This window comes from Alexandromys fortis, unplaced genomic scaffold (genome assembly GCF_014885135.2).
Source record: "Alexandromys fortis isolate MF-2015 unplaced genomic scaffold, M_Fortis_MF-2015_v1.1 scaffold_44, whole genome shotgun sequence".
NCBI classification, from domain to species: domain Eukaryota; kingdom Metazoa; phylum Chordata; class Mammalia; order Rodentia; family Cricetidae; genus Alexandromys; species Alexandromys fortis.
In genome coordinates this window covers 8,742,295-8,761,383 of record NW_026067921.1, presented here as the reverse complement: position 1 = coordinate 8,761,383, position 19,089 = coordinate 8,742,295, and the positions used below count along the sequence as shown (strand labels likewise).

The following is a 19,089-nucleotide window of genomic DNA, read 5'->3' as shown; positions in this document are numbered from 1 at the left end:
GGTGGCGCACATCTTTAATCCCAGCACTCGGGAGGCAGAGGCAGGGAGATCTCTGTGAGTTTGAGGCTAGCCTGGGCTACAAGAGCTAGTTCCAGGACAGGCTCCAAAGCTACACAGAAACCCTGTCTCAACATCCCCCCCCCCCCCCCAAAAACCACCACCACCACCATAAAAACCCAAACAAACAAAGCAAAACAAAAAAACACCTGGAGCTGGAGAGATGGCTCAGCAGCTAAGAGCACTGGCTGCTCTTCCAGAGGACCCGAGTTCAATTCCCAGCAACCACATGGCAGTTCACAACTGTCTGTAACTCCAGTTCCAGGGGATCTGATTCCCTCAACAAATGTACACATAAATTAAAAATAATAGTGAGTTCCAGGACAGCTAGAGACACAGTGAAACCCTGTCTTGAAAAAAAAAAAAACAAAAGCCATGCCAGCCTGTGGGTTAAGGATTGTAACTTCACATTTCTTACATATTCAACGTGCACAAAATTTTAAAAATTCTACCACCTAATATTGGATGACTAGTAGCACAGAATTTCAAGCAACGTTATGCAACCAGGCAGACAGACTGCTGCTTTCTCTGAAGCAATATTCTCTTAACCAGTAGATAGAGATGTTAGCCCACCTTGGCGGTCAGAACTTCTCTTCTGACACTTTTCTTGAAGCCTTACGCCTTGCAGAACTGAAATTTCAACCTACAAATTTTGCTAGTAATACCCTAAAAAATTAGAGCAGCGCTGACATTACTAAGGAATTTAAATATTTCTACCCACAACACAGCAAGCATCCATACTTCAGAACCAAACTGGATGAAGACCTCTGGTTCTAGCTAAGAGGATCAGGCAGGATACAAAGTGTTAAAATTCTACAAAAAAGTGAAGTCTTCACAAACAAAAAGCTTAAATAGAGAAAACACGCATAAAAGAAACCAAAGTTTCATATTATTTCAAGACTGTTGGAACTGGCTGGGGCCTGTCATGCTTTATCATCTCCAGAAATGCTAGTGTTGAGATGTTGTTAAAGAACTCTTGCCTGAGTGACAGGAAACGCAGTATGTTCTTAACCACTGTTCCTCAGTTCCTCACTAACCAAAGGCAAAACCTGAACTTACTGGGTGATTTTAGCGCAACTCCCAATTCTAAAATAGTATCGCTGGCCGAGCAAAGATCATTACCTTGTTGTAACCACTGACTGGAGAGTAGGTCACAGCAGGGCTATACGAGCCACTGCCGCCTGAGGACAGGCCTTGAAGCTGGGGGCTGTACCCAGTCATACAGCTGGCGGCAAACTTGGGACTGGGGCTGGGTGAACGAGATGGGCTGTAACTTAACACACTCTGACCCTGGATTGAAGGGGAAGGTGGAGAGGGAGGGACTTGGGTGGTTGCCAGATCCCGGGGAGGCGTAGTCTGCACAACTAGAAGGAAAAGAACATAAATTACACATACAATATAGGTTTAAATTAAAACAGAAGGTTAAAAAATTAGGTCTTGCTATATAATTAAGGCTAGCCTTGACCTTAAGCTCTTTCTGCCTCAGTCTCTTGGGTATAAGGAGAATTATGAAAATGGATTTAAGGGCTGGGTGTGGTGGCACATGATTTTCATCCCAACACCTGGGAGGCAGAGGCCAGGCCAACCTGGACAGTCAGAGCTATGTAGAAATACCAAAAGAAAGTGACAAAAGGATCTGGCTATTAAATTACATCAAACACTATTACACAAACACAACTCATCAGTTGTTTACTACCACCACGATGTTTAAAACAGTAAAACATACTTCCATGAACTTGTATGACAGTCCACTCAATTCATACAAACAACAAAGATAACCACAAGACAATTTCCTATAGATTGACTTAATGCTAATAGATGCCTACTAGCTCGGAGTCTACGGCAAGGGAAAACTCAGAAACGGGGCCACTGCCTTCTCCCCACTCTGCACTCACCGGCCGTCTTCAGCCCTAGCAGTGCTTGCTGTCCCGGGCTGACCACCAGACTTGTTGGTGCTACAGTATATTTAAAGTATCTCCAAAAATCAAATAAGGCGTTAAGACTGAAGAGAGATGCCAGAGCAAGTTCTGGAAGAAAACAACAACTATTATAATTATTATTAAAAATACTTTTTATTTGTTTGTGTGCAGGGATTGGCATGTGGAGGTCAGAGGACAACTTGTGCAAGTTGGTTCTCTCCTATAACTATATTGGTTCTGGGGAATCAAACTTAGGTCATTATGCCTGCTGGGAGTAGCTTTACCTGAAAAGAACCTCTCCAGCTCCAAATTATTATTAATTATTATTATTTGGCTTTTCAAGACAGGGTTTCTCTGTGTAGTTCAAGCTCCAAATTATTATTTATTTGTTTATTTACTTATTTAGGTTTTTCAAGACAAGGTTTCCTCTGTGTGGCTCAGGCTGTCCTGGCACTCACTCTGTAGACCAGGCTGTCCTGGAACTTAAAGATCCACCTGCCTGTTTCCCAAATGCTTACATTCAAGGTGTGCACCACCACTTCTCGCTCCAATCTATTATTTTAAAAAGCAAAAAGGTGTTGGTTCCATTTTCAGCAACTTAACATCAAATATTAAAAACTAGTTTCTTATTCTTCACAACAGATACCACCTAAGCAAAGTCTAGTAGGCTCAGATCATTCGCTACTGAGTTTTAAACTAATCACTAATTCTTATAAACCTGTATAACAGATATTCCCACATTCGTTTTAATAGTCAAGTGAGTTTTGGGAGTCCCAGTGTGTTGGTGAACCATGACTCTACCATAGGTGTGATCATCCTGAATCCCGTCCTTTTCCATCTGCCATACCCACTCTCAAAGTTATCTTGCGTGTGTATTTTGCCCGGATGCATTATGTACACCATGTCCTCGCCTGGTATAGCAGAGGCCCAAAGAGGGTGTTGGAACCCTGGTACTGGAGTTGTGAGTCACCATGTGGGAGCCAGGAAAAAAACTGGGTCCTCTGCAAAAGCAGTATGGCTCTTGACCTCGGAGTCATCTCCATTCCTCCGTGATCGATTTCTTTCTTTCTTTCTTGTTTGTTTTTCCGAGACAGGGTTTCTTTGTACAGCCTGACTTTCCAGGAACTAGATCTGTAGACCAGGCTGGCCTTGGACTGAGAGGTCCACCTGCCTTTGCCTCCCAAGGGCTGGGATTAAAGCCACCGCTGGCTGTCCACAACTGATTTCAACTTGCATAGGCTACAGATTTATTTTGACATCCCTAGGACTCTTTCTATCCTAACGATTAATCTGGTCTGGTCTTGAAGGTGAAGAAGCGAGAGTGTATTTCAGGAATGGCGAAGGTAAACCTCATCACCCACAAGCTGTAGGACTCCTAACTACTTATCTCTGTATTGTTTATTAGTGTAGTTTATAGACAAGGTCTCATGTGCCATGCCAGGTTGGCCTCCGACTTCTGATTCTTCTTCCACTCCCAAGCACCAGGTGGGATTAGATATTTACTACCAGGCTGTCCTCAAACTTGAAATAATCTTCCTGACTCAGTCTCCTACTAGAATGTTCTTCCCATAGAAAAAAGTGTTTTCCTAGCTGGGAGGTGGTAGTGCACGCCTTTGTTTCCAGCACTTGGGAGGCAGAAGTGGGTGAATCTTAGTGAGTTCGAGGCCAGCCTGATCTACAAAGCAAGTTCTAGGACAGCCAGAACTGTTACACAGAGACACCTTGTCTTGAAAAAACAAAAAGCAAAACAACAACAACAACAAAATGTTTTCCTAGTTCCTTCTCTGTTGTTCAACATCTTGGGAAACAGAGCAGGTAGTTCATTATTTGTCTCTGAATGAAAGAGCGAATCCTAAAGCTGAATTAAACTATAAGCAAGTTTTCATTTGTAGTAAATCTAAATCCCAGTGAAAATTAATTACTTACCAATATACCAGAGGGGCCAGTATGTCACATTATAGTATGTACTAATTAACTTTCCAGTCCTGAAAAGATTAGAAATGCTTTTCAGTTATTTAAAAAAAAAAAAACAGAAACAAAAGAAAACCACCCCCTAACTCCATGACAAACCAACCAAGCACCGAAAACCAAAAGAAATATGAAAAGCCATAGAACCAGCCAATGATGGTCTAAAATGTCACTTTTGGGCTGATGAACTTACATTTCGGTATATATCATTCCAGCCATGGATACATTTAGGAGTCCCCAGGCTAAAACCACCTTCCTAGTTTCTGTTTCTTTTCTCATCTTGATGGTTCTGTCGATAAGAGAAGCACTGGGGCTTGCTTCTCCTTGCATCTATTCAAAAGCAAAGCAGGACAGCCTGGAATTAATCAAAGGAAATCAACCCCACAGTCTTTTCCTCTTCCTTAATATTTCTTCCCCAACTCCTCTCCCCATCCCTCCACCTTAATATTAGTATTTGAAAAGGGTGTCCTAAAATAATTGCCTTCTTTCGTACTACAGAGAACTCAACAGAGAACTGGCTGGTTATTGCAGAGGAACTAATGGTTCCAATAAATGATAGTGTCTTGTTTCATAATGTAAGGGTTTGTTATTAAGTCTCAAAGATTTCACGGTTTGTCTGACTCGAGGATGTTACTAGGTCTAGATGAAGAGACACAAGATACCAAGTTTTGTCATTACTGTGACAGACTCTAACCCTGACCTCGGACTGCTACAGGTCTGGGATCTCCTTTTGGGGACGAGATTTTAAGGCTTTACTAATGAGGTGGTCTGGCTCAAGAGAGATAGGGAACACGTGCATTCAGTTTTGGTACAGTGGAATTGTATTTCCTTTGTCTTGCTAGGCTCAGCTCTACAGTCTGATATGGCAGCTCCTGGAAGTCGTATTCTACAGAGCAGATTAGTATCCTTCCCGCCATCCAGCCCCGCGCCAAAACTCCCGTAGGAGAGCTGCCCTCCCTGGCTACCTCTGAATAAACTTTGTTCATCCTCCTTGTGTCTTTCTTCCCTTCCACTACAAGTGGCAGGACTTTCGGCTACATCTTCCCCTGGCTGAACCCCAGGCACAACTTTAGGCGTGGATCTCTGAGGGACCGCGTGGACTCCACGTCCAGGAATCACAAAGACAACCCCCCAAAACGCACCATCTTCTTCAGCCGGAAGCCGCGAACTCGCGCCACTCCCTACTGCACATGCGCGAAGCCAAGCCTAAGGCGGCGGCGGGCTAGAAAAGACTCCAGTTACCGGAAGGACCGGGCCGGCCGTCTCTTCTCGCGAGAAGGAGGGGGTGGTGCAGAGGGACCAGGGCAGCGACGTTGCCAGGGAAACGCCCTCGGATTTGTGGCTCCTACTCAGCTACAGGGAGAAAGCTGAGCTGCAAAATTCAGACCACGTTCTGAGCCCTTAGTAAAAAGTAATGATTGTAATAAGCTGATTTTTTAAATATTATTAATTATAGATTTATTTAGGATCCGTATGGGCTCATCTGTAAGTAGGTTTTATTTAGCCGGATGGCTAATTGGTAGGATACAAGCATGCCTGACGTGTCCAGACACAATCAGCAATGACAAAGCATTTTTCCTGCTTTGAAATGTTTACCCCAATTACTCTGACCCAACTTCAATTCTCAAATATCCACCTAATGGGGTTGCAGCAGTAGGAAGAAAAACTAGAACGTTCTATTGAAGTTAGTGGTTTTGAGGCAAAAAACAAAACGACAAAACCCCACCTTTTGCCCTGAATGTTCTTTCAAAGTACTGAGAAAAGATTCGCCAGGGAGGTGAGTCGGGTTTTACTTAGTAGTTAGTGCCGGTTCCTACAGTGTACCACTGCTCCCGATGTGGGCTATGGGGCTGGGGGCTCTCTGGTTATTGCTCCAAAGGGCTTTGTCTGACTCCTACAGGTGAAGTGGAAACAGGGAGACTGGGGGAGGCACATCCAGCACAATCTCAGCTCTGGAAGAACTTTCTTGGGAGTGGCAACACTGACCCGAGTTAGAGGACTAATGGGCAGTGTACTCAGGGACTCCTTCCAGAGAAGTGTGCCAGCCAGGCATGGTGGTATTTGCCTTTAATGAGACGTGTGGATCTCTGGAGTTCGAAGGCCAGCCGGGACTACATCATGAGACTGTCTCAGAAAATGTAAATAAATATCAGGATTAAACAGAAAGAAATGAGGTGTCATGGTGGTATTGCATATGAAAACTGGCGGGTTATTGTATGCTCTTAAAGAGCTATTTTTTTTTCCAGTGAGATTTTGATCATTGTCTTAGTATGATGTAGTTTGGATCTAGATGTAGATTTAGGGATGGACTAACTTGAAAACTGTTGAAAAAGAAAGGGTTCAATTCAGTGTCCAGTCAAATTAGAATGCCAGGTTCTCATTTCTCCCCATGTAAGTCTATCTAAAAAGAAACTGTATAACTTCGACATAGTTCTTAACAGGGGTCCGTTTCCTCCTTTTAAGGTAACAAGCTATTGTGCATTTATTCAGGCTTATATAACACTTGTCAGATCAGAGTTGATAGTTGCCATTATGTGTTTAGTTACCGTAACACTACATCCCAAAACATGAGTGCTTCCTCCAAGGGGGGAAAAAGAGCGTAGAAGAGTAGGCATCCCCCCCCCCCCCCACACACACACACACAGCTTGGGAAGATGTCAGCAGGGCTGGAGTCTGCTGAGCCTGGTGCTGTTGGCTTGCAGATGACCTCACCTTACACTCTGATATGGCCTTTCCCCCCCATGTTGGTTAATCTTTGGTGTCCTTTCCTCTTCTTCGAGACTATCAGCTAGATTAAGTTGATAGTTGCCATTATGTGTTTAGTTACCGTAACACTACATCCCAAAACATGAGTGCTTCCTCCAAGGGGGGAAAAAGAGCGTAGAAGACACCCCCCCCCCCCCCACACACACACACACAGCTTGGGAAGATGTCAGCAGGGCTGGAGTCTGCTGAGCCTGGTGCTGTTGGCTTGCAGATGACCTCACCTTACACTCTGATATGGCCTTTCCCCCCCATGTTGGTTAATCTTTGGTGTCCTTTCCTCTTCTTCGAGACTATCAGCTAGATTAAGGTTCCACCCTTATGACCCGGTGGAGCCTCCGTTCCCTCTTGAAGAGTTTTTGAATTTACTTATTTATTTATTTTGTGTGTATATGCGCATGTGCCACCATGAACATGTGGAGGTCAGAGTGTAGCTTGAGGGAGTCAGTGTTCTTCTACCATGTGAATCACGGGGAATTGACCTCGGGTAGAAAGTCTTATCATCCAGCCATCTGACTTTCCTTTTACTACCTCTCTTCTGGCCTTATCTCAAAATACAAGATGGCTCTGAAGGCATCAACATTTAAATTTTAGGGAACACACAATGCAGCCAGTAGTACATTGGAATTGTGTGTGTTAATTTACAGTGGTATGGTACACATTAAAAAAAGAGAGACTGATTAAAAAAATACCTTAGACACTTAAATAGGAAAATAAAGAATATGTAAGCTTCGAAGAAGAAAAGACTTAGGCAGAAGAAAATATACTGAGAAATTCAGGAAATACCATAAACTATTCTAGGTGTCATTTAGATAAATCTGCCCATCTAATCCAAGCAGATTTATCAGTTCCTACAACAGTTACTTAAGTGTATGTCACAATAGGTTGCCAGGGAAGTTGTCATAGGCCATGGAGGGAAATCGTTCCCAGTCACCTTCATCCCTTTGAGCATGTCTTATTATTTCCTAAGCAAGAAGCTGTTATGGGAGATATTTTGTCTTTATTCTGGGAGCTGGACCCTCCTCCCATGCCCCTCAGTTTTAGTATTCCGAGACAGGATGCTGAGTGCCGGAAGGACGATTCTTGTGGGATAGTAGGAAGTTTCCTGCTTTGGTATTTCGTCGTCGTATTGATCCTCATGTTCTTCTCTCGGGCTTCTGTCTGGGTAGGAAATCCTTTTCACTTTAAATCGTGTCTTTGTAAGGTTTTTCAGCAACTACACTGTCTGTCTGTCTGTAGTTTGATGAAAGTACTTTTTTTTTTTTTAAAAAGGTTTTTGTTTTGTTTAAAAAATGATGCATTCTCATGCCAGGAAGTCTAAAGATACTGAAAAGGATAAAGAGCATTAAAACCACTCCACTCATTTTGTAGAGATACAAACTGTTAAATTTGTGGAGAACTCCTTCTAGGTTATTTTTCCCTGCTTTTTTTCGGTCTCTCTCTCTCTCTCTCTCTCTCTCTCTCTCTCTCTCTCTCTCTCTCTCCCTCTCTCTCTCCGCCCCTGCATAGTCAAAACTTATATTGTGTGTATTTTCATAGCCTGACTTTTGAGTTATTATTTTGTAAATCCTTCCTCATGGAAGCAGCCTTTTCATTATAACTTCTCTGTCTTATGGTTGCACTATGAAAATTCTGCAGTTGAAAATTTAGGCTGTTTACCTTTTTGTTCCTATGCTATATAATATTGAGATAAAACTCTCCACTGGTTAGTGACTTCCAAATCCCTCTTATAGCCGTGTGGTTCTATTAAAGATATAAATGTTTCCATTTTGATAGGACACATGTAGGATTTGGGGCGTGGCTAGAAGGAAACTCCATTTTCTGCATAGACTAAGATACAGAATTAAACGAAACAGAGCTAAAGTCAGCACTCTTAGGCACAGAATAGCAAAAGAAAATGCCAGAAGCTTAGGAATGGCATAGTCCGCTTTATTAAGTCTGTGGCCTGCAACATACTATGAGCAATCAACCTCTTATAAATTGCTGACACAGAATCTTTTCTGGCCATTAATAATAGACTGGTGATTAATCAAGCCACCATCATTTAGCATTCTAGCCAGAGCTCCCCGCTGGCAGTGGCCAGCTAGATTGAGTGCTATGTTAGTTCTGGATGGAGAAGAGGAGGTTTGTTATTTCGATGCCAGGTAGATTCCATTATAATAATAAAAAAAAACCCTCTTCCCCCTACTACCTCCTGGCCAAGAAGTTTTATCTGATGTCTAAATGCTTCTTGAGGTAAATGCTTTGCCAGAAGGAGAATTAGAACAGTGATGCTTATATGTGTTTTAGATTCCCTAGCTAAGTATATTGAATTTGGCCTGGCAAGAAAAGCTACTTTAGAAAATTAACAAAAAATTGGAATTGATCACTGGCAATTTCATCATGAAGATCATTTAAGAGGTCTACGCTGTTCTTTGGTCCCCTTGCTTACATCAGCAGTTTGGAGCTCTCGAGCTATGCTCCAAGGACTGAAGGGGGCTTGTGGTCCAGGCTTCTGTCTGTAAGCAAGTAAAATCCCCATACCCACCTTAGTTTTTGGGGGGGGGTGGCTGATAAAGCCCAAAGAATTTAAGTGACTTGTCCAGTGTCACACAAGTGGTTTGTGACAGAGTGACAGAGGGAAAAGGGATCCAGATTTCCTGCCATATTATTTGTTTACTTCAAAGCATAGTTTGAAATGTTGGATTAAATCTGTTCAGCACTGATTGAAACCGTAATTATCTTTGGGGTTTCATCTTTCACTTTGTGCCCTTGTGGCAGCTCCAGTTGGTTGGCCTGCTTCTTCTGAAGGGTCCTAGATTTGAAACCTGAGAACTGTATGAGAGCCAGTCAAGGAGGACGAAATTTCCCCCGTACTTTGAGCTTGTTCGTTTTCCCTGTGGGACAGTGGGTCTCTATCTCCCACCCTTAAAGCAGTGGTCGAGAGCGGTAGGGAATGTGGTGGGAATCACCCTCCAACAAGCAACGCACCCATGCCCTTGAGATTCATCTCTTCTTAGAAGACGTGTATTCCTTTTGTTATCTTTATGAGACAGGGTTTCTCTGTGTAGCTCCGGCTGTCCAGGAACTCACTCTGTAGACCCAGACTGGTCCTGAACTCAGAGAGATTCTCCTGCCTCTGCTTACCTGAATGCCGGGATTAAAGGCATGCACCACCACCACCCGGCTTCGAGATCATCTGTTGAGTTGGCCTGCTTGTCTAGCACTTAAGTTTGCTAGTGCTGCTTTTGTTTTTCTAGACCATAGTTGTCTGAAATCCTTGTTTCTGCATATGTGGAAATTGAGCTTAGAAGGGATGGAGTGGTATGGTGAGATGGGAGAGCTGGAGTGTGGCAGAAAGAGTGCAGCCCCCCTTTATTGCCCTGCCCTGCTCTGCCCTGCAGAGTGACCACTGTCACTGCTTTCCCTCACTAAGTCCTGCACGGGGATAGATAATGAAATGCTTGTGCTAACCATAACTCATACGACTCCACTTAGTTTAATGTAAAATCTTTCCCTTGATTTTGTGGTTGTATTTTGATTTGGCATCCAGTGTGGAAGCTCTCTGTGGAAGTGATTTTTATAAACCTAATAAGTGCTTTTAAATACTTTTTCCCTCAACTACAGAAGTGCTCACTGCAGAGCACAAGATTATAGGAAGGTAGACAAAATGGAACAGACACCACTTCAGAGTCCAGATTATACAGACATCCCCAACCGCTATTAGCATCTAGGTCACAGCCTCCAGTCTTCTAATAATTCTCTCTATACATGTTAAATTTAAAACATGCATGGAGTCCTCACACATTTTTTAAAAATGTCACTTTAAGAAGGACTTCAGTCTCAAGATATTTAGAGAATGACTACTGTACCAATAAAAAAGAGAGAGAGAGAGAAAGACAAGGAAATACCTTACTGGAGTCCTAGAGAAAGTATTAAGCCAGGGATCTTGGATTTTGCTGCTAGAATGATCCAAATATGTGCATGCCCCGTCATGCCAGTACTTAGGAGGCAGAAGCAGGAAGATCTGTAGGTTCAAGGTCATTTTGGCTACAAGGTTAGTTCCAGGCCAACTGCACTACCTGAGGACCTGTCTTTGTAGAAGGAGCAGCGGGCAGCGTTCCTGCCACCTGGCTCCCAGCCTCCTGGCTAGCTTATGCCCCGAAATAACAACACACAAATTGTATTCTTTTAAACACTGCTTGGCCCATTAGCTGTAGCCTCTTACTGGCTAACTCACATCTTGATTAACCCATTTCTATTAATGAGTGTAGCACCATGAGATGGTGGCTTACTGGGAAGGATCTTAATCTGCGCCCATCTCAGAGAGGAGAGCTATAGCGTCTGCCTCATTGCCTTCTTCCCAGAATTCTGTTCTGTCTACTTCACCCACCTATGTTCTGACCTATGAGGCCAAGCCGTTTTCTTTATTAATCAACCAATGAAAGCAATAGATAGAAAGAAGACCCACCTACATCAGGTCTTTAAAAAGTTAAAAATTTAAAAAGTAACGAACTTAACACATTCGGCAGAGTGCCTTTCAACCTAAACAAGTTTTGACTTTTCTGTACAAATTGTATTTCCTAATTGTGGACAATTTGGAAGAAGAAGGAATAAAGCCACTATTAATTAATCAATCCATTTTTGAGACAGGGTCTCATTATGAAGGTCTCCCTGATCTGGACCTCGCTGTGTAGACCATGCTGGCTTCACACCTCAAAAATCCACTAGCCTCTGCCTCCTGAGTGCTGGGATTAAAGGTATGTGTCACCACGCCCAGCCATCCTGAGTTCTTAAAGGACTCATTTGAAGCTAATGTGTGTTTTTTTTTTTTTGAGACTGGCTCTTGCTATATAACCCAGAGTGGCCTTGAACTCGGGACCTTGAGTGTGCAGATTATAGGTGTGTGCTACCCACTGGGATTCAAATATGGTTTTGGTCTAAATTTATTATGTGTGTTATTGTGTGTGGGTTTACACACGTGCCTGAGCATGAGCATGCGCAATGGTGTATATGTGGGGGTCAGAGGACAACTTTTGGGAGTCAGTTCTCCTCTTCTTCCATGCTGTCCCCAGGGATCGAATGCTGGTCGTAGGGCTTAGCACCATGTGCCTTTACCTACTGAGCCTTCTTGCCAGGCCCCCAATCCATTTTTTGAGTGATTTTGTTTAAATTTACTTTTATTTTATGTGCATTGGTGTTTTGCCTGCACGTTTATCTGTCTGAAGGTATCAGATCCCCTGGAACATGACGGTTTTAAGCTGCCATGTGGGTACTAGGAATTGAATCCAGTTCCTCTGGAGAAGCAGCCAGTGGTCCTAACTGCTGAGCCATCTCTCCAGCCCCTCCCCCTTGTCTGTTTTTAAATGAAACTTCTATGTATTATAAGTGATAGAAAACTTTATCACCTCGTGAGTATTATTTTATCTACAGTCTTTGCTCAGTTTTGCTCGGTCAGACCATTTTGGTGGATTCTGCTACAGAAGCATGGTCTTTTGAACTGGCAGTGGAGGTAGGTCCCCATTACAAAGGAACTCCAGATGTGCATATCTGACAGGGTTGATTGTTCAAGGCTAGACCTTAGTAAAGGACCTCGAGCAATGGTCCTGGGCTCGTCGATGTTACCGTAGGGCAACTGACTGAGCTCATCTCACTGTATTCCTGAAACAGATGTCTGCCAGCAAGTGGGATGAAGACGGTGGGACCAGTGCGCCAGTAAGTCAAGGTGAGCATTCTGGGGATCTCCAGAGGAGTGTGGAGACTAGAAGGCCTCTGGGTGAAGGCTTTGCTTCCCTCCTCCCAAAGGCAGATGCCCCAGCAGAGCCGCCACCATAAAGGACAGATTACGGTAGCCAGAGCTCCCTTTGCTGTCGTGTCTTGGGGCTTGCCTTCACAAAGCTTTGTGAATAGACAAATGTGTGTGTATTGATAGGAAAGATTTCTGTCCCATAATTTATGAAGTATCTGTGTTAAGTTCTCTGTAGACTACTGATTTCACACACAGTGTTCTTTTTGATTTTTGCCAGACCCTTGCCTCCTAGGTCATCTCATAGTTATAAGCCAAGTGACCAAGTGAGTATAATGTTAGCATAAATGTTATTGTCCTCGCTGGGTGGTGGTAGTGCACACCTTTAATCCCAGCACTAGGAAGACTCGGAGAGGGGCAGATCTCTGTGAGTTCGAGGCCAGCCTGGTCTACAGAGCTAGTTCCAGGACTAACTCCTTCGCGATTGAGAAACCCTGTCTCAAAAAACAAAAACAAACAAACTAACAAACAAAATGTTATTGTCCTCAAAGCTAAAGAATGAAATGGAATTGAGACATCAGCTTAGTTGTTCATCGGCTGCTTTGATGACGTAAATAACAACAGCTTCAGAACACTGGGAGAGTACGTCTTGATTGTGGGTTGCTATTCACAGTTAGGTGGCAGCTGTGACAATCTACATGAGAAACACAGTCTCCATCATTTTCCTAGCCCCGGGCACTAAGCCCTGGTCTTTTTGCTAGTTTTCCAGCTCACTCCCATGATGGTTTGGAGCTGGCAGCATATTGTCAGAGAACAGACTTGGAGACAGAAGTACAATAATAATAACACATCCTCCGGTAGGCCTTCCCACACCCAGATAAACAGCTCTGAGGGTCCACAGCATAATAAACTGTAGGAAGATAATTAGGAAATTATGGGCATTAAGTAATTATCACCTTTTTGGCAGACTGATTTAATTGTAAAATTTGTTTAGCAATGATGGTTTAACCATCTCACAAAATTTTCAAAGATGTATCAGGCCGTTTGAGCTGGTCCGAGCCAACATCCGCATAGAGCGTGGCGAGGAGAGAGAGGCATCCTGCTGTCAGATCCCTCTCCCACACACCCTGCAACTTCTGCGACCACGTTTCTTCCATTTGATACCACATCCAGGGCTTACAAAGGTTCAGCAGTCATTTCCTCCCGTCTCTGTGGGGTGGAGGGCAGCACCAGAAAAGCACTCATTTTGCCGGCATTAGCGAGTGATTGAGGAAGGCAGTGATTTGACTGCTGGGTCAGACTTTCTTGGGTAATGTGAAGTTGTTAGCCAAGGCCCCATCATGTTGAAAAGTGCCATTTTGAAGAGTTCTAGCAGTTTCCTGAAACCACAGTAATCAACATTCAGGAATACATAAAGTAGTGTACTTCCCTAGGTTCCTGCCACCATCCCCACTGAAGACCCCGATAGTGCCCAGCCATATCCGATATTAATGGGTGGTCAGATGACTAATTGAGTTATTTAGATAAGTTACATAACCCTTATCTGACCTAGAATTCAACTTTGTAGGCGAGGCTGGCCTTGAACTCCATAGAGATCCACCTGCCTCCCCAGTGCTGGCCTTAAAGGCCTGTACCACCACCTCTGACTGAAGGACCTAACACTCTTTAACTGATTGCTCACATCTTATGTCCAACAAGGGCCAACTGCAAGCCAAAAACAAAACTTTGAAACCTCCTTCCCTGTCCCAAGTCCTCTGTCCTGTAAATATGCCAATTTATAAGCAGAAGGCAGGCTTTGGCCCTCCAGACACCTTCTGTAGGGCCCCCAAAGCTGTCTGTCCTTCTCACTGACCTCTCTCTCTCTCTCTCTCTCTCTCTCTCTCTCTCTCTCTCTCTCTCTCTCTCTCTCTCTCTCTCCCATCCTCCCTCCCTCTCTCCCTCCCTCCTTTCTTTCCTTCCTTTCTTTGTTCTTTTCTTTGTCAAGACAGGGTTTCTCTGTGTACCCTTGGCTGTCCTGGAACTCTCTCTGTAGAGCAGGCTGGCCTCAAACTCACAAGATCCGCCTGTCTCTGCCTCCTGGGTGCTGTGATTAAACGTGTGGGCCAGCACCGCCCGGCTTAATTGATCTTTCTATAACAACCAATTATTAATGACTATTCTTGCCTAACTTGCTGATCTGTTTTCTTGGTTAGCAAGTAAAGAAACTTTCTATAAGCAACAAAGTAAAGACAGATCCTGGGACTATTCACAAGTGATGAAGAAACCAAAGCAGAACCAACTTTCTGCCGTAACTGACTCCGAAATGGCTTTGGTCAATGCCTACCTTGAACATAGACGAGCTAGGCGCCATTCCCAGTTCCACCGGAAGAATCAGATCCAGCAAGACAGCGATAGCACTGAGCACGAAAATGAGGAGTCCAACTCTGGAGCGTCCTCGTGGAAGGAGAGCGAAAGTGGACAGCCTCCGTCGCCCGCCAGTATCAAGAGGAGAAAATCAGTGTTGAGGCCAAGGGATCTGGAAAATTACCAAGTCAGAGAAAGGCCCTGCCTCCACTGCAAGGCCATGAGAACCAAAGAATGGTTGTCGCGTCACTTCCCTGAAAGTACTTCGGGAACAACCCCCGTGATGGAAGAGATTCAACAGGAGAGCCTGACACCTGGCCTCAACACAACATTAAGTAAAGTTTGAATTTTGGCATCCTTACCTTACTTGAAATCTAAAGAAGGAGATGAATAAAACATGAAATCAGGGTTGTGGGTGAGGAAACCTTTACAATAAAGCCTCTTTGCTAAAGACAAAAGTGTAATTGGAACCCAAGAGGTGGAATTTCAAAGTCGTTGTTCAGAACAAGGGCGGAGAATTTGTTCATGCCACCATAGGAACATGGAAGACTTGTGTCTTCTGTAATCTTTTTTTTTTTTTAAGTCAAAGAGCCCAGGGTAGATAGTCCATATCCCAAGTGTATGTATTTTGTTTATGTTGATGATACAAAAACTACGACTCTTTGAAAATACATTTAGCTGGGCGGTGGTGGCGCACGCCCTTAATTCCAGCACTTGTAAGGCAGAGGCAGGCAGATCCCTGTGAGTTCAAGAGTCTCGTCTACAAGAGCTAGTTCTAGGACAGGCTCTGAAGCCACAGAGAAACCCTGTCTTGAAAAACCAAAAAAAAAAAAAAAAAAAAAAAATTTATGCTGAGAAACCATTTAAATATATTCCTATATTTTGATTATCTGACTGACTAAACCATTGAGGTGGCAGGATGGACTGGTTGGTTTGTTAATAGTTGAGACGACTCTGCTAGAGCTGTGTTGGTTGGGATATTGAGTCCACTAAGGGCTGTTGAGGAAAGAGCTTAAGGACCTGGAATACAACCATATTTCTCGAGTCATCAGGAAGACAGGGAGTGTGACTCTGAAGGCAGCCGGGTCGTGGCTTGTCCTCGGTTGTTGTCCCAAGACCATGGCAAGTGTTAAAACTTTTTTCTCATACTCGTTAAAATAAGGAGAAAATTTTTATTTGACACTATTACATAGAGACCAATAAAGGAGCTACATAGAAATGAAAGCCCAATACAAGATAAGTGATACACAGCCAGGAGCAGGGTGAGGAGGGTCATTGGTTGGAAACTATTAAAGGATAATGGATAATCCCTTTTAAACTTACCTAACACTGTTTTTGGAGATATGGTTTCTCTCGGTAGCCTTGGCTGGCCTAGAACTTGTTATATAGTCCAGGCTGGCCTCAAACTCAGAGATCAGCCTGGCTCAACATCCCGGGTACTGTGCTTAACAGTGTGGGCCACCACATCAGGCCTCTAACGTAATTCGTGGTGAAGGTGGCACTTAACCATCACAAGTATGGTCAGCCATCAACTTACCAGGATTCTTGCTAAACCAGCTCAGTAGTTCAGACAGAACAGGGCCAAGCTGAAACCTGGTCAAGAGGAGGACTCAGAAGAGCCTGTCTGAAAGTTGGTAGAAGAGAGGACCTTTAGTACAAGTAGCTGAAATCTAGGCAAACTTGGGACTAGAATTTTCATTTAAGGGCTGGAGAGATGGCTCAGTGATTAAGAGCATTGCCTGCTCTTCCAAAGGTCCTGAGTTCAATTCCCAGCAACCACATGGTGGCTCACAACCATCTGTAATGAGGTCTGGTGCCCTCTTCTGGCCTGCAAGCATACACACAGAATATTGTATACATAATAAGTAAATAAATATTTTTTAAAAAAAGAATTTTCATTTAAATTGGGGACCCTAGCGCTGGGTGGTGGTGGTGCCAATGAAGAGTTTAAGAGTAAAATGGATAGGTAGCCATTCTGCGGATCACTTTCCAGGTGGATGGCAGGCGCCCAGCTGTGTTATAAAACAAGGCCCAGATCTTAGAGAGGGCTAGCAAGGATAAGAAGATGTGACATGACCTCTGGTCATGGGGCTATTACCATCTGTGGTGGATCATGCAGCCTGATACTTGTCAGGAGCCATTTCCCCACTAACAATCATTACAGGAACCATCACTCTAGGGAGTCTGCAGAGAACCTCACACCCATAATTATGTTCTATTGACAGAATCTGCTCACCCAATTAACTGTTAATCTATTAGCAGAATACACCTCACATTCCAGCTATCCAGGGAACCAGGTGTGGCCACTTGTGACTTCTGGCCTGTCTGTCTGAATGTAACCGAGCTACGTGACCGGAACCACGCGGCCTGCGAGATCCCGTACCCTGCCCCTCATCCCTTACCATATATAAACTGTAACCCGTCCCTAATAAACGGAGGCCTTGACAAAGTTGCTTGGCCTCGTTCTTCTGTCTTAGCTCACTCCCTTCCAGGTAGCGCCCCTCCGAGACCCTGGAATAACTGGATTGCGGGGTGGGTTACAACCCCTAGACTGAGTAGCCCACCCCAAAAGCAATCCACACAGGCGAGCTCCAGCACTTCTGGGATCAGGTAGCTCATGGAAATGTTTTAGATTTGCAAGAATGAAATTCAGCAGAAAGCAACAGAGAAATTTGATGTTAAAGTATACTCTTGCCTAAAATATTACTTTATGGATTCTAATAATAGGCAAATGTTCTGCTTGTTTTGCCAAAAAAAAAAATTATTTGACATATTTTATAATTTCAAACAGACAGTATCATAGAGTTGAAGTTGACTGTAAATTTTTTTCTTTTTAATATTTTTTAAGGTTTTTAAAGCAAGTAGGCAAGTTGGAATGTAGAGAAATGTTTTTTCTACTGGACCACGTGACCTTCTATGCTATAAAATGTTTGAGCCCACATTTCCTGGTTACTGCTTTCTAACTAATCTTCAGATTTTCAAAGCTGAATACATGAATTAGAATTAGTAAACGCTTAACACAGGGCACAATTCTGCTCCCAAAGGAAAAAAAAATCAATGAATCAATGCGCAGGCTTCTTCCTTCTTCCTCCAAAGGAGCTGCATTGCTTACACTTCAGGCTCTCAGGCAAACTCTGCATGTTACTCCATAAACCCGTTAATTGCCTCACGTGATATTGTCACCCAGCCTGTTGACCAGCTCTGAGGACCTAGGCCTGCAACATTCTTACTACTGGGTTCACCAGCCATTTACTAAAGAATGCAAGAATGATTCTTGGTAATAACTGACATTTGAAAGAATACAATGTGTAGCAGCCTCTGGGCTCAGTGCTTTGCACATATTATCTCGTCTAATAGTCAAAACATTGTCTATGAGGCATGTATTCTTCCTCATACTTCCTTTTATGTGATGGAGAAATAAGGCAAAGAGTAATGGGGAAGAAGAAACAAAGTCTAGACTCTTTACTGGTCTGTTTCAGTAGGCACCCTTATCCCATAAAGTTAAGTCGCCTGCTTTATCAAGCCGATGGTCAGGAAAGGTAGAAGTAGAGATTCTCATTGAGTAGCCACAGTCAGAACAGTAATCCTTTCTGGAGATCAGAAACTTTGTCTTCACTCATCTGAGCTCTGGACTACCAGAGATCTAGAAGTCCAAAATACATCCACTAAATCAAAGCTACTTCGCTTGCATTTTGAAAAATAAGAAGGGCATTTCCTTAAACAGTTCTTCTCCTTTTAACTTCTTTTTCTTCCTCTTTTAATTTAGAAGTTCAGAATCAATTGCCTTGCTATCTTTGCTGGAGCCACTTTAGGCAGCCGGCATCACCATCCCCATCAGCACCAGCGAATATGATCATTAGGCTTTAAATTGCCCTCACATGCTTGGTCATTTCCTTGTGCAGTCGGATTTAAACTTGCTTATTACATTACAAAATGAAATGTATTAAGTTTGCACAAGTTCATCTCTGGAGTTTACATCTGAGTGCTGTGATTATACAGTGTTTGAGCTGAAGCTAAAATTGACATTTCCTTAGCATAGATAAAGATTAGATTAAACTACTTCCCAAAATAAACAAAGACTAAGAAAATCCCACTCAGCTTTAAGGTCCCAAAATATAACTTTGACGTCATTGCCAGAAATCCCTCTACCTGCCACAGCTCCAGCACCCAAGTCATATCCACAGCAAAGGCTGCACATGACCAACACAGTCACCATTAAACCTTTGAAAATTCTTACAGGCAGCTCATGCTATATTTCAAGAAATCCATTGAAAAATAGAACAATTTTTTTTTCAGAGTGACAGGAATATGAAA

The 19,089-nt window shown here is 43.3% G+C and overlaps 2 protein-coding genes across 4 annotated transcripts in view; one reads left to right on the top strand and one right to left on the bottom strand.

The window, feature by feature from the left end:
* Positions 1–5,187, bottom strand: part of Tmem209 (transmembrane protein 209) — a 28,947-nt gene extending 23,760 nt beyond the window's left edge. The window contains exons 1-5 of one of the 2 annotated variants that reach the window (XM_050141639.1): positions 5,087–5,187; positions 4,138–4,274; positions 3,903–3,961; positions 1,953–2,084; positions 1,180–1,421 (exon numbers count right to left, since the gene is read on the bottom strand). In XM_050141639.1, coding sequence (XP_049997596.1) covers positions 1,180–1,421; positions 1,953–2,084; positions 3,903–3,961; positions 4,138–4,274; positions 5,087–5,089 — 573 coding nt within the window. In that variant the 5' untranslated portion in view covers positions 5,090–5,187. The other variant, XM_050141638.1, reaches the window with a different exon arrangement.
* Positions 5,188–5,406: 219 nt separating this feature from the next.
* Ssmem1 (serine rich single-pass membrane protein 1) lies at positions 5,407–15,155 on the top strand. 2 transcript variants are annotated; one of them, XM_050141694.1, is made up of 3 exons: positions 5,407–5,721; positions 12,357–12,411; positions 14,625–15,155. In XM_050141694.1, the coding sequence occupies exons 1-3, from the start codon at positions 5,683–5,685 to the stop codon at positions 15,119–15,121; spliced, it is 591 nt and encodes a 196-aa protein (XP_049997651.1). In that variant the 5' UTR covers positions 5,407–5,682; the 3' UTR covers positions 15,122–15,155. The 2 variants fall into 2 exon arrangements, with proteins under 2 accessions (XP_049997651.1, XP_049997650.1); XM_050141693.1 differs by lacking the exon at positions 5,407–5,721 and adding an exon at positions 7,690–7,872.
* Positions 15,156–19,089: the final 3,934 nt, after the last annotated feature.